Here is a 15,938-nt window from a genome sequence, read left to right on the forward strand (position 1 = left end):
GTGAAGGAAGGAGATTGCCTGAAAGAAGCTCCATTGCAGAATTGGAAGCAGGAAGGCAAAAGAAAAAAAACTCGATTGTGGAGCTGAAGACTGCACAAGATCTTGTGGAGGTCCATTGTGAATGCCCACAGAATGCGCAGTCAAAGGACCTAGAAGGGGTGAATAAAAAAATCAGTTCTAAACAAGGACTAGCTTAAAAAGATTCAGTGCTGTAAAAAAGTCAGAGCAGCCTGTTTCCACAATCACCGCGGCCAGCTGGGTCCAGAGTCAGTGCCATATTGCGTGGCGGCTGAGTTCGTTGTAACAACAAAAAAGGAAAACAAATCTGATGGTTTAAAAATCTCCGTCAAAGCTGGGAATCCACTGTAAAACACCCGAAAATTCTCTGCTATCGTAAGGAAGATCCAGAATTGTTGAATGGTTTGTGCAGCGATTTACTCAAAGACAAAGAGGTCGGGACCACCATTGCTGCAGGAGCCCACCAAAACATGATAAGGACAGGAAGGCTCTAATGGCTCAATTTTCTGGTTGGCGGGGGGACGGAGCAGGAGCGCCGCCATTTTATGTAGGTGGGTCAATTAAGGCCCGCCCTGCGTAAAGCGCGTCTCCCGAGGATAGCGGGAGTGGACGATCGGCGGCGGGAGTGCACAGTCTGTCAGGTCCAATGGCGACCCGGCGGCCTGTTTATCAGAAGCAGCCATCGTCCACTGCGTCCCCCCTTTCCAGCGCAAGATTATGGAGAGTGCAGCATGCAACGACTATCACCGAAACATGATCTGGGGGTAACACAGTGCGCCCCCTGAGCGGTTTAGGTATCCGAAGCGCATCTTGAGAAGATCGATGGCTCTCTCCACCACAGCCCTTGGGGTGCCCTGGCTCCTATTGTACCGCTGCTCAGTTTCTGTTCTTGGATGGCGGAGAGGAGTCTTGAGCCACCTTCTGAAGGGATAGCCATGTCACCCAGCAGCCACCCATCCTGTCAGGCTGGAGCACTGAAGTGCGCCGGCACCTGGGAGTGTCTGAAGATGAAGGCATCGTGGGAGCTGCCTGGGTACCTTCTACAGACTTGCAGAATCTGCATCCTGTGATCACACACTATCTCAAGCTCAGGGAGTGGAATCCCTTCCTGTTGACGAAGGCACCGGGCTCACCTGCTGGCGCCTTGATAGCCACATGTGTACAGTCTATAGCACCCTGGATGCGGGGGAAGCCAGCAATGGCCGCGAAGCCTCTGGCTCGCTATGTCTAGCTTGCCTGGTCCCAACAAACTGGATGAAGGTCAGTGTACACCTGCTTGACACAAGTGTGGACAGCTGATTGGGAGACACCGCAAAGATCACCCACCGAGCCCTGGAAGGAGCCAGAGGCATAGAAGTTGAGGGCAGCTGTGACCTACAGAGCCACTGGCATGGGGTGTCCACCCACACAGTTAGCGGAGATCTCAGGCCCAATCATCTGAAAGATATCGTTGACTGCCTCCATTGAGAGACGGAGCCTCCTTTGCCACTGCACCTCAGACATATTGAGGTAGCTGCTTTGCTGCCTGTATGCTCTGGCAGCAGGATAGTGGCATCTTCTGCGGCCCCTTCCACCTTGGGCTACCTCTTTGCCCTGCGTATGCCTGTGCCTGTCCTCCCAAATGTGGTTCCCCTGGAGGCTGAATGTACACTCCTGGCCTCCTCCCCTTCCAGCCCTCCCTTCCTTCTCACAGGAGATGCCTCCAGTGGACAATTCAGCTCCCATTCCCAGGCTAAGGGAAGGCTTCCTGAAACCTGCAGGCCCAGAAAAGATTCCTCACTGCAGAGCGCTGACCTGAAGGTTACGAGTCCAGAAAAAGCAGCTGGTATGCGTTTTGAAGTACTGCAGATCACACAGGCAAGTTTCCAAAACTTTCATAAATAAATACTTGACTGTGCACACGTGCAACCCCAGTGAGCCCTCTTATCCCACCCGTGGATGAGGTTAATACAAATGTGTCCTACCCACCTGCCCGTGAGCCGACCTGAAGATTGCACAGGCGCCGAAAAATTGCCGTTGACTGGGGGGTCAAGGGCTTTAAGTGGCCCGTTAATTAATGGTGGGCGCGTGTTGGACATCATCGTGCACCCGCCCAGCGAAATATCGTGATGTCGATCAGTCATTTTACGCGCGTGCATGCGGGGCCCGCTCCTGCACACCAACGGGAAAATTCTGCCTTTAGAAGAAATAGTTACTGTGGCGCCATCTTTAAAGCCTGCTCACAGAACCCAAACAGAGTGCCAGTCAGCTCCTGACATCATTACAGCTTTGGTTCAAACATGGACAAAAGAGATGAACCAAAGAGGTGAGGTGGCAGTGACTGCCCTTGACATCAAGGCAGTATTTGATCGAGTGTGGCGTCAAGGAGCCCCGGAAAAACTGGAGTTCATGGAAATATGAGGGAAAGCTCTCCACTGGTTGGAGAGCATAAGGGAAGATGGTTGTGGTTGTTGGAAGTCAATCATCTCAGTTCCAGGACATCACTGCAGGAGTTCCTCAGGGTAGTATCCTCAGCCCAACCATCTTCAGCTGCTTCATCAATGACCTTCCTTGAATCATAAGGTCAGAAGTCGGGATTTTCACTGATGATTGTACAATGTTCAGCACCATTCACATCTTCTCAGATACTGAAGCAGTCCATGCCCAGATGGAACAAGACCGGGACAACATTCAGGATTGGGCTGACAACTTGCAAGTAACCTCTGTGCCACACAAGTGCTAGGCACTGACCATCCCCAACAAGAGAGAATCCAACTATCTCCCATCGACATTTGATGGCATTAAAATCATTGAATCACCCACTATCAACATCCTGGGGGTTACCATTGACCAGAAACTGAACTGGACTAGCCATATAAATACTGTGGTGACAAGAGCAGGTCAGAGGCTGGGAATTCTGTGGCGGTTAACTCACTTCCTGACTCCCTAAATCTGTCCACCATCTACAAGGCACAAGTCAGGAGTGTGATGAGACACTCCCCACTTGCCTGGATGAGTGCAGCTCCAACAACACCCCAGAAGCTTGATATCATCCTGGACAAAGCAGCCTGTTTGGCACCCAATTCACCATCTTCAATATTCACTCTCTCCACTGCCAACACACAATGGCAGCAGTGTGTACCATCTACAAGATGCACAGCAGGAACTCACCAAGGCTCTTTCAACAGCACCTTCCAAAACCGAAACCTCTATCACTCAGAAGGACAAGGGCAGCAGATGCCTGGGAACTCCACGAATTGCTAGTTCTCTCCAAGCCAAGCACTATCCTAACTTGGAACTATATCACCGTTCCTTCACTGTTGCTAGGTCAAAATCCTGGAACTCCCTTCTTCAATGCATTGTGGGTGTACCTACACCACATGGACTGCCGCGGTTCAAGAAGGCAACTCACCACCACCATCTGAAGGACAATCAGAGATGGGAAATAAATGGAAAGGAAATCCTAGCCAGCAATGTCCACATTCTGTGAAAGAATTAAAAAATACTCTGGTAGCGGCATATGTGCCCATGTAGCACAACTATAGGTGGGGCCATTATTCATGAGAGTGAGGGTATGCTTTCTTACCCAGAAGCTATGATATGATTTTCTTCCTTGATGAGCTCAAGAAGAGCTTAATGCATCATTAGGTATAATTCTCTGCATGTTGTCACACACAATTTGTACATTTGGGGGTGGAAGCCTTTCCACTGACCAAGTCAACAGAGTTAACTAAAGCTTATAAAGCTACGTTGATGGCACCCTGGATCTTGGGGTTGCCAAAATTGCTATCAAAAACTTTATGGGCAGAATTTTCTGCCTGTCGGGCGGGCGGAGCAAGAGTGACCGCAGGCAGGCGTGGACCTGATCGGTGCCCACGATTGGGGTATGTGTTTCCTAAAGTGATGGACGCAGTATGTGTCCAAGGTGGCCATTGGGGGTGGGGGTGGGGGTTGGGAGCAGGCGTACTATATGTTTTTGACTGATCAGCAGTAGCAGGGAAAGGAGGCACTGGGGGCCTGAGATGGGCCACTGTGGTTGAGGTGGGGTGTGCGCATGCAGAGTCCTTGTGCGATTAGCCGCAATGAATGGTCTTCTCTGTTTATCAGGAGGAGAGAGCTCACAATGCATGTGAGTGTTCGCGGACAGGAGGCGGACAGGCCCAGCTCATGACTTTAAGCCGTTTCGAGCAGGGGGCTCTGGAGCTTGACAGGCGCCATGTGCCCAGGTCCACAGGTGTCAGTGAGGCTGTGGTGGAACGGCCAGGTGTTTAAGGTCAACAGTGACACCCGCTCTGTCTTCCCACCATCCACAGCACTGATGATTGTTTGATTTGTTATTGTTGCAACATTGTTCATTCACAGACTGATAAGAGTCAGAGGTGTGGGTCATAGACAAAGGTCCCTTGGCCCTTCAAAGATGCGCGTGTCAAGCACCTTCCAAAGTCGCCTTATCCCATTTCCAACCACTATCCCCATGACCTTGTATGCCATGGCATCGCAACTGCACATCCAAATACTTATTACATGTTAGGAGGGTTTCTGCAAGCAACACCCTTTCAGCCAGTATATCACACATTACTGTGTGCAAAAGTTGCTAATCACATCACCTGTCAACTTCATGCCCCTTACCTTAAATCAGTGCCACCAGGTTACTCATCCCTCCGCCAAGGGAAAAAGTTCCTTTCTGTCAACCCTATTTATGCACCTCAATGTGATAAACCTCAATAAGGTCACCTCTCAATCTCCTCTGCTCCAGGGGAAATAACCCCAATCTATGCTATCTCTCTTCATAAGTCAAACTCTCCAGGCCAGCCAGCACCCTGGCCAATGACCTCTGCATTCTCTCTACTCCAATCACATCACTCCCATGAAGTGCATATCACATCTGCACGCAGAGATATAGCTGTGGCCTAGGCAGCGTTTTCTGCACTTGCAACATGACCTCCCTGTTCATATATTCTATTCCTCGGCTAATAAAGGCAAGTATGGCATATACTTTCTCAAACGCCTTATGTACCAGTCCCGCTACCTTAACGGGCCTGTCGACATGCCCAGCAAGGGCCCTCTGATCCTCCTTACTTTCCACGGTCCGACCATTCTTTGTGTATTCCCATATCTTGTTTCTCCTGCCCAAGTGCATCACCTCACACTTATCCACATAACACTTCATGTGGCATTCCTTAGGCCATCTGACCAGCCCATCTGTATCTGCCTGACTATTTGCCACCCCACCAATATTCGTCTCCATAGGTTCTAGAAGGTTGAGCGCATAATGAGTCAGGGGGAAAGGGATGGAGTGTGTCACTGTGTGCACGCTAACTGATCCACTGTCCTCGTTGTTAATTTCGTCAGAGCCTGTCCACCAGGAACAATTCCAGATGCCCCCTCTCACACCTGAGGGCCCTCAACTGTCACTTGTATCACACCATTTCTGCAAGGCAGGCACCAGCACAGATATTAGCACCTTGGTGGAAATTGCAACATTGGCTAGTGTCCTGGGGCACAGTGGAGAGAGCATTTCACAGTCGCTGGAGGAGCTGGCAGGGACAGAAAGTGCCGATGGCGCCAGCAGTCGGAGGATTGCAGGGGACCAGGCACAAGCTCAGTCAATGCGTGATGATGTGCCTCTGTAGTCGTCCGCGATGCAGCAGCTGCAGGAAATATGGCCGGGTGTGCTCTAGCATCTGGGAGTGTTGCATGAGACTATGCTTCGCTTGGTGTCCATGGTGGAAGAGTCCACGCGGAGCATCAGTGTTGCAATGAGCCTCATGTCAGAGCGTCATGCTTCCTCCATGGAGAGAGTGGCGACTCGCATGGAGAGGGGCCTCCAGGAGAACAAGCAACTTCCCCTGGGGATTCACTCAGACCTGCAAGCCCTCACAGTGTCAGTGACCACAACTGGTCATTGCCAATGTGGGAGATGGTGTGGGCTTCAAGCTTCTCAGCTTGTTGCCCATCCATCGACGACGAGCAGGGAGGTCGGGGGCGACCTCACGTCGGCAGAGCAGCTGCCTGGCGTATCTGCGGTCTCCTCTTAAGGCGCTCCAGATGAAGGCAACAGCTGCTCCACCCCTCTCCCAATAACCACTTCACCAGGAGAGGCTGCGATGATTGGGGAGATGCCAGCTGTGGAACTGGCAGATCCCTCCCAGGCCGGGCCAGCACAGGCTCCATGGGCCAGAAGACGGCCGCCAAGGTAATCGAGGCCAACGGAAGAGCAGAGTCAACAGGCTGGCTCAGATGCCACTCCGAGCAATGGGGCAGCACCAAGACGTAGCGGCTGTAAACATAAGCATAAAGGACCTTAGGCACACCACAGGTTTCTCACTGGTGCTTTTGTGTTGGCCGTAGATTAGGGAATTATTATTTATTCATGCTTGAAAAATGTTTTGTTTTGACTTTGTGTGATCTTATGATGGTGAAAATTAAAACCAGATGTGTTACCGTGGCTGAGGGTGGCTCCTTTGTGCTGCATTTGTATGTTTTACATATATGTCATGAGTGTTTGAGTGGACATTGAAGTTTATATCCAAAACCCTTAGTTGTAGCTGCTGAAGTGGCAGATGTAGCACTTAAATGGCGAGTATGGAAGCGCCAGGCAAGGCTGGTCCTCCTGATCCATTTGTGTGGAACTAGCTGAAGGTTTGTTGGATTGTCTCCCAGGTGTCCCTGCCTCCTTGGTGTAGTCCCGGGTCAGCGTTTAGCCCCTCAGCATTCCCCTGTGCTTCCTCATCCTCAGAATCAGTGCTGGACTCATCGTGTGCGGCCACATTCACTGCGTCAACGTCTTCATTGTCCACCGCAAGATTTCTAGCGCAAGATTGTGGAGCGCGCAGCATGCATCCACTATCACCGAGCCACGATCTGGGAGGTACTGGAGTGCGCCCCATGAGCGATCCAGGCATCGGAGGCGCATCTTGAGAAGATCGATGCTTCTCTCTACCATAGCCCTTGTGGAGACGTGGCTCCTATTGTAGCACTGTTCAGCTTCTGATATTGGGTGGCAGAGAGGCATCATGAGCCACTTTCTGAGGGGAAAGCCCTCTTCATCCATCGAGCCAAGCCGGAGCACGAAAAAGCCCCAGCACCTGGAAGTGTCTGAGGATGTAGGCGTCTTGGGAGCTGCCTGGGTATCTGGTACAGACTTGTAGAATCAGCATCCTGTGATCACACACTATCTGCACGTTCATGGAATGGAAGCCCTTCCTGTTGACGAAGACACTGGGCTCACCTGCTGGCACCTTGATGGCCACTTGTGTGCAGTCTATAGCACCCTGGGCATGGGGGAAGCCAGCAATGGCCGCGAAGCCTCTGGCCCGCTGTGTCTGGCTTGCCTGGTCCCAGCGGAAGTGGATAAAGGTCAATGCCCGTCTGAACAGAGCGTCTGTAACCTGCTTGACACAAGCGTGCATAGCTGATTGGCAGATAGTGCAAAGATCACCCACCGACCCCTGGAAGGAGCTAGAGGCATAGAAGTTGAGGGCAACTGTGGCCTTCAGAGCTGCTGGCATGGGGTGTCTGCCCACACACTTAGGAGAGATCTCAGGGCCAATCATCTGACAGACGTAGTTGACTGTCTCCCTTGACAGTCGGACCCTCCTTTGGCACTGCACCTCAGTCATATTGAGGTAGCTGCTTCGCCGCCTGTATACCCTGGCAGCAAGATAGTGGCTTCTTCTGCGGCCCTTTCCACCTTGGACTACTCTTTGACCCTGTGCCCCTTGTGCCTGCACTCCCAAAGGTGGCTCCCCTGGAGACTGATTGTGCACTCCTGGCCTCCTCCTTATTCTAGCCCTCCCTACTTCCTCAGAGGAGCTGCCTCCAGTGGACATGTCAGAACTCATACCCAGGCTAAAGGGAGGCCTCTGGAAAGCTGCAGGCCCGATAAAGATTATTGACTGCAGAGTGCTGACCTGAAGGTTCAAAGTACACAGAGAGCTGCTGAAATTTGTTCTGAACTGCTACAGGTCACCCAGGCAAGTTTAAAAAACCTTCTGCAATAAATATTCAGAGACCAGATTGACAACCCCACTGAGCCCTCTTATCCCGCCCGTGGATGAGTTTTATTAAAAAGTCGCTTACCCGCCTGTCCACTGCACCCATGCGCTGACCCGAAGATCTCATTGGCATCTGAAATTCAGCATCAATTAAGGGCCTTAACTAGCCTGTTAATTAATGGCGGGCGCGCGTCAAACTTCATCGCGCGTCCGCCCAGCAAAATTTGTGATGGCGCATGGTGACGTCGGGATGCTCGCCCGACATCACCTCGTGTCATTTTACGTACTGACATGCGGGGCCCACCTCCTGCACGTCAAGCAGAAAATTCTGCCCTATGGTCTTATCTTGCTCCTGTGTTGTGATGCAGTCAATGAAGTCCCCTGCACCCTTAAAGGTATGTCAATTACCTGATGAATATATGCCCAAATTGCACTGTGTGATAATACAAAAATGCTCCTTGTCTACCCAAAGTGACCTGGTGTGCTCAGGCTTGGTGCAGTTAACATCTTTATAAACACCGCCACAGCAGAGCAGGCAGGTGACTATGGCAACTTGTTTTCATGCATTAAGCAACGCAGCTTCCCTACTGCCTTTTAGGTGAACCCTACCAAACGAGTATACATGTTCTCTAAGATCTTCATATTCCCTTGACTGTTTTTATGTTCTGGGGGAGGAGTGGTTGTTGGGAGGGGAGGGGATGCTACTGTTTGGTGGGTGCAGCTTAAAAATTTCCTTAGTCTTTTCTGCATCCTCTTCTACTCCTCTTCTGTGATAATAGTATGCAATGTTATTCCCATAAGGACAGAAATTCCGGCTCCTGAGAAATCCTCACTGTGGATTAGAGGGAAGGTTACCATCTCCCAGTGGTCTCTCACTCCCACAGACAGTTAGAAGCAAGTCTATTATATCAATGTGCATTGGGATAGGCTGGGAAAATGGATTTCAGATAGGAGATTAGCTATGATTTTATTGAATGAAAGAACAGGCTCAAGGGATCAGATAGCCTCCTCTTGCTCCTATTTCTTATGTCATTAGGTAGGCTGATTGCCAAAAAAACCCCCAAAATGTTGTTCCTGCTGCAATAATCTTAACTCAAACTTTCAGCTTTTTTCAGGCTCAAAAGCCCTCACTTCTGCCAGTCTCATTTAATCATAAGAGCAGCTGGAGCCTGTATCTCTCATTCTAATGTACTCCTAATGCATTAAAAACATAAATCCAAAGAATTAGAGGGCTGTAGCAGCATTGGCCTTCATTACAATACATGGTAATTAGATTCATTAGAATTTTACAGATGAATCATAGGAAGGGTCAAGTCATGCTAGGAAATTTGAGAGGATTGACTTTGGGGAAAAATAATCAGACTTTTACTTCAATTAGCTGTCCATAAAAGGTATTTGCTCAATTTATTACAGCAGACCCGCTGAAAATAATGTGGAGTTTTTTTAAAAACACTCCAGTTAACTCGATGAAACATTTAACTTAATTTTTAAGCTTATGAAATCATCTGTACATGTTAGTAATAAAATGTTTTGCAAGAGTCAGGAAGTACTTTATTTTTATCCAACTATTTCTTGAATGTCAACTGTTTCTATATTATTAACTGCATCCACTTGGACAGGATTATTTTGTTTATTTCACATCTATTAGATTCGTCAAAAAAGCATAACCAAACATAAAACTCTAGGAGTAAACAGTCAATGTATGATTGTCTAAAGTTCAATGAACAAAATATGCATAATGAAATAATAATACATTTTTCAGAAGGGCAATCTGTACCTCTTGATTCATTAATGCAGTGGCGAGCTTCTGTACAGAAGACGTCAGTAAAGATGTTCCTCTTATCACTTTGCTCATTGCTGCCAAAGACTGATGGATGCTTTGAACCAGGCGGATGGCATTGTATTGTTCCAAGATTATGAATGACTGGATTGGGGAGCCCTGCTTCTCATTTGGAGGGAAAATCTTTTGATGAATCAGTTGAGAGCCCTGGAAAGAAAATAAGCGAGATTTTAATAACAATAAAATAAATGCTTATGGAAAATTTAGATTTTCTATTTTGTAAAAGATGTTTAGAGGTTTCTTTCACGCTCAGTTTAATTGATATTGAACACTGTGGCAACAATTTTAAAATACTGAAGTCAATGTAGAGCAATATTGGGCTGAACGTAAAACCCAGTGAGAAAAGATAAAATTGCTTTCTGAAAGTCAGAAACAGCATGAGTTAGATCTTTACTGTCCCAACAGTATAACCCCATTTTGAATCAGGTCCCACAAACACCAGTGTCAAATTTTAATTTCTCACACCAATTGTCCATGTAACACCTCAACCAAAAGGTGGCATCTCTGACAATGCAACATTCCCTCGGCAGTGCACTCGAGTGCCAGTTTGTTTATGTTCTCAAGTCTTGGTTGGGGCTTTACCATAGAATCATACAATGGTACTGCAAAGAAAGAGGTCTTTCAGTCCATCATGTCTGAGATAGAGCTATCCAAAGTATGCTACTCCTCTACTCTTTCCTCATAGCCCTGTACATGTTTTCAAATTCCCTTTGGAAGTTACTACTGAATCTCCTTCCATCACTGTTTCAGGCAGTGCATTCCAGATCACAATCAAGTAAAAAAAAAATCCTCATGTCAGCTCTGGCTTTTTGCTAATCATTTTCAATCTGCTAGACACAGTTTCTCCTTATTTACCACTACTCTATCAAAACCCCTCATAATTTTGAACATGTACATCCAATCTCCTCTTAGCCTTTTCTGCTTTAGGAGAACAATCCCAGCTTCTCCACATATCTGAAGTTCTGTATCCCTGTTTCCATTCCAGTAAATCCCTTCCAAACTTTCTCTAAGTCTTTGACATCCTTCTTGAAGTGTTGTGCCCAGGATGAAACACAATATTCCTGTTTAGGTGTAATGGGTGTAAGATAAATTGATCAGTTACAGGCTAGTCAGTTTAACCTCAATAGTGGAAAAACTTCTAGAAACGATAATCAGGAACAAAATTAATAGTTATTTGGACAATCGTAGATTAATTAAGGAATTAAGAAATGCCAGCATGAATTTGTTAAAGGCAAATCGTGTTTAACTAATTTGTTTGGATTTTTTGATAAAGTATCAGCGAGGGTTGATGAGATGTACATGAATTTCCAAAAGGTGTTTGAAAATATCATAAGGAATCGGAGAAGTAGGCCATTTAGCTCCTCGAGACTACTTCGCTATTCAATAAGATCATGCTAATCTTATTGTGGCCTGAACTCCACTTTCCTGCTTGCTCCCCCACCTCCCCCCAATAACCCTTGACTTCCTTGTTGATCAATAATCTGTTTAACTCAGCCTTGAATGTATCCAATGACCCCGCTTCCAGTGCTCTCTCAGGAAGAGAATTCTAAAGACTAACGATTCAATGAGAGAAGAAATTTTTCCTTATCTCAGTCTTAAATGGGGGACCCCTAATTTTTAAACCATGTCCCCCGATTCTAGATTCCCCCACAAGGGGAAACACCTTCTCAGCATCTACCCTGTCAAGCCCCCTTGGAGTCTTATAAATTTCAATAAGATCACCACTAAATCTTCTAAACTTCAATAAGTATAGGTCCAAACTGCTCAACCTTTCCTCATAAGGCAACACCTTCATCTCAGCATTTATTGTATGAATGCACCGGGAGACAACAAGGCAACACGTTTTGAGTTTGTGCAAATAAGTACCACTCTGAGTTTACCCTATCTCAAGTTTGCTGTGGGGTTATTTATAGAAATTGGATCAGACCAAAACTGAGGGGTTTGGAAAAATGCCACCGCTTACAAGGGCAGCATTCAAATTCAAAACACTTATCTGTTTACAGACAGGTGATGAGAGGAGAAATCGGGGCTGTTTAAATTAAAATACCTCCTGACTCTAACAACAAGCTCAATTCAAATACTAAAATCAAAATTTTATACCTGTACAGCTGGAAGTTCACTGCTACCATTGTAAGGAACTCTGTCTGTGATAAAGGTCAAAATTAAATAAGTCATATTTGAGAACCCAGGTTCAAGTGTTAGGGTGCTTGTTCAAAAGGTGAGGGCATGGCGGAGGGTACTTTTTCCGCTGATTGTCAGTAATGCAGCAAGTTAAGGGGGTGACTAAGATAGCAAACTCCCAGAATATCATCCCCAGAACCTGAATTCAATGTAGGAAACAGTCACACACTTTTATTTGTTGCTGGCTGCCTTCACAACAGGCATTCTGTCTTCACCTGGTAGCAAACATTAAATATTGCGCTACTGAGATGGGTGCTTTCTTAATTCACAGTTCAGCCATTTCCTTTCCATTCATTCCTTCCCCATCTTGCTCACAAATCAGTGCTTCTTACTCTCAGGATGCAAAACTGTATGAAGAAGTCCCACACATACGCTCATCCCTTTTCATCCCCAATTCTCCTTCTCTTCCCACAGGACAAAAATGACTCTGAATATAAAAATGAGGAGCAAAATCAGGCGAAGGCCAGCATCCAGGCCCTCACCAAGATGAAGCTCGCAACAATGGATATTATCAGGCCACCAAGAGTGAATAGAAAGGCTGGGGCTTGCATTCAGTAGTGTGCCTGGCTATTACTCGTATTTTCTCTGTGACATCAAACAACTACACCTTCAAGCAGCCAGTCAACTTCTCCTTCACCCACCTATTTCCCCAAATTAACTACGTTGTTGAAACAGTACTTTTTTGGGCTGGTCTCAGTGCTACTTCATATGTAATCAAAAGCCTTCTGTACTTGTACAAGCAAACAATCCAAAAACATGCATCAGCCACTGGTGACCAGGTAACCAGTTTTAACCAACCACTGATTAACTGTGCAGCTTGTTTACCACTAAAGCTGTGACAGAAACTTTAAGTTAAGGTTAAAGTAAAGATGAACGCTAAATTTTTTAAAAAGCTTGATTTTAGAAAGAGATCAATCCTTAAACTTCCCCCATTCACCAAATTACCTGAGTTAAGTATTTTGTTGAAACTGTATTCCGTTGAGTTTGACTCTCTGTTACTTGCTTCTACTCAATCTATTCATTCGCCACAAACTATGAGTTCCACATATTTTGTTGGCCCTCTGGTCCCAGGGTAAAGGACATTATGTAGAGGGTTCGGAATATTCTGCAGGGGGAAGGGAATGAACCAGATGTTGTGGTACATGCCGGTACCAATGGCATACAGAGAGTTGACATTCAGGTCCTATGGTCAGATTTCCAGGAATGAGGGAGGGGGTTAACATCTAGGACCTCAAACATAGCAATCTTTGAATTACTATCAGAGTCACGAGCTAGCAAGAGTAGAAATATGAAGATAGGAGGATCAATGTTTTGCCTGAGGCATGGTGCACGAGGGAGGGCTTCAGATTCTTGGGAGATCGGGACTAGTTCTGGGCAGGGGGCATCTATTCAGAAGGGATGAGTCAACCGGACAAGAACCAATGTGCTCACAGCAAGGTTCACTATTGTGGTTGGAGAGGGTTCAAACTAAATTGGCGGGGGTGGGGGTGCATCGGTGGTAACAAGCATATACAAGTAGAAAAGGAATAAGGTGCATAAAGTAGTGAGAGTATTGCATAGTTATAGAGATGGAAGTAGAACCCTACATTAGGTAATACTCTACATTACAGCAGACTAAGAAGACGACAAATAATACAAATACATGGTTACAACTTATGTATATAAATGCACAAAGTGCAGTGAATAAGGTTACTGAGCTATAAGCACAGATATGGAATATGATGTAGTGGCAATAGCAGAAACGTGGCTTTAAAATGATGAGGAATGGGCGCTTGATATTCAAAGATACAAAATGTTTAGAAAAGATGGGGAAGGAAAAAAAGGGTGGTGAGGTAGCAGTACTGATCAGAGAAGACATTGCTGTGTTGAAAAGAGAGGATATCTTTGAGAGGGCAAAGACAGAAATCTTGTTATAGTTGAAAAGCAAAAAGGGGGTGGTCGCAATACTTGGGGTATTCTATAGGCCTCTAAATAATGAGAGAGAAATAGAGGAGCAAATGTGCAGGGAAATCACAGAGATGTGTACAAACTATAGAGCAGTGATATTGGGAGACTTTAATTACCCAAATATCAGTTGGGATAATGGTACAGTAAAGGGTAAGGAGGGAGAAGAATTTTTGAAGTGTATTCAGGAGAATTTCCTTGACTAGTATGTTCTCAATCCAACCGGAAAGGAGGCATTGCTATATGTGGTGCTTGGGAATGAGGTGGGCCAAGTGGACCCTGAGGGGGAATACTTGGGTAAGAGTGATAATTGTATCATAAACTTAAGATTAGAATGGAGAAGAGCAAGGAGCTATCTAAACTAGAACTTCTAAATTAGAAAAGAGCTAACTTCAAGTGGATGAGAGGGAATCTAGCCAGGGTAAAGTGGAACCAAAAACAGACAGGAAAAGCCAAAAGGGAGCAGTGGGTAATCGTTAAGGAGATATTTTTAGATACAGGCTAGGTATTCCAACATGGGTGAAGGGTAAGGAAACCAAAGCCAGGGGTCCTTGGATGAAGAAGGAGATAGAAAATACCAGGAAACCAAAAAAGTGTGCACAATGCATGTCCAATGAATTCTTCAAGCGACGACCAGGCCAAATAAAATAAGTTAAGAGGGGAAGTGAAGAGGAAAAAAAAAGACTGGAACAAAGAGAATATGAGAATTGAATAGTAATTAAAATAAAAGGGAATACAAAAATATTTTACTGGCATGTAAATAGTAAGCAAGTAGTAAGAGGTAGTGGGGGGAATGGTGCTCTTTGGTGCTTCAGCTGATATGTGGCAAGTAACATCCATGCCACATAAGTGCCAAGCAATGACACTTTCCAACAAGAGAGAGCTAACCTTCTCCCCTTGACATTCAATGGCATTGCACCTCACCATTCTGATGGGCAAAAGTCTGAGGTGAGATCCCAGAGAACAGATAAGGGCCCTGGGCCATAAGCCCATCATTGAGGGACTAAACTAGGGGACAACTTCAAAACACAGAAGAGATCGGGGAGGGGAAGAGCCCTGGGCTACAGAAATGGGTCTGAATTTTTCCCGCGTTGGGCAGGCTCGGCGGGAGCGGTTGCGGAGCCAGCCGCCATCGGCAATTGGCTCTGTACTGCCATTTTTCGCAGGTGGGCCAATTAAGGCCCGCCCAGCGTAATACAGGAGCGGTAGCAGCGCTACCTGTGCGGGCTGGCAGAGGAGGGAGAGTTGGGGCCAGCGCTCTTTCATGCATGCACGCGAAAGAGCGCTTCAGTCTTCCTGAGGCACAGAGCTGCCTCAGGGACATTGAAGCGCTTTTGAAATAAATAAATAAATGGAATAAAAATTTAATGAAACAGGTCCCCTCATGTGACAAATGGGACATGTTTTTATATTTCAGGAAAATTTTTTATTCAATTTGTTAAAACTTTAGGAAATCTCATCCCACTCATGGATGAGATTTCCTAAAAATTGTAAAGGCCGCTTGGCCTTTTCGCCTGCCCACCAACCGTTTGGTTGGATGGGCAGCATAAATTTGAAATTAATTAGTTCTTTAATGGCCTTAATAGGCTTTGTAATTATTGGCGCATGCGCAGCCAACTCTGGCGTGAGCCCACCGAACAAAACATTGCGAGACAGCGCGATGACTTATGGATGCACGTCCAACGTCATTGAGCATCATTTTACGTGCCGGCATATTGGGCCCGCCCCCGTACGCCAACTGAAAATTCCTGGCCATGGTGTCTGTCTGTGGCCTTGAGACCTTAACTTCCCGATCTCACCTCTAAATCCTGAAGTTGAAATGCAAGTACTCACCTAAAAAAGCTCCACTCCTACAAGCACAAGAAGCACATGACTCCAAAGTCCAAGCAGAAGACACAGCACACCCGACCACCCGTGACTCTCCAACATCAAGTCCAATCATGAGGTGCGAAACAAGGCATGTTCTACTGGACCATTGA

General features: G+C 46.5%; 1 protein-coding gene across 1 annotated transcript in view; it reads right to left on the reverse strand.

The window, feature by feature from the left end:
* Positions 1–15,938, reverse strand: part of LOC121284081 (cytoplasmic dynein 2 heavy chain 1) — a 770,821-nt gene that overhangs the window by 94,268 nt on the left and 660,615 nt on the right. Inside the window, exon 85 of the mRNA XM_041199129.1 lies at positions 9,772–9,981. Within this exon, the coding sequence (XP_041055063.1) occupies positions 9,772–9,981 (210 nt within the window). The remainder of the gene's footprint in view (positions 1–9,771; positions 9,982–15,938) is intronic.

Source organism: Carcharodon carcharias, chromosome 11 (assembly GCF_017639515.1).
Source record: "Carcharodon carcharias isolate sCarCar2 chromosome 11, sCarCar2.pri, whole genome shotgun sequence".
Taxonomy (NCBI): domain Eukaryota; kingdom Metazoa; phylum Chordata; class Chondrichthyes; order Lamniformes; family Lamnidae; genus Carcharodon; species Carcharodon carcharias.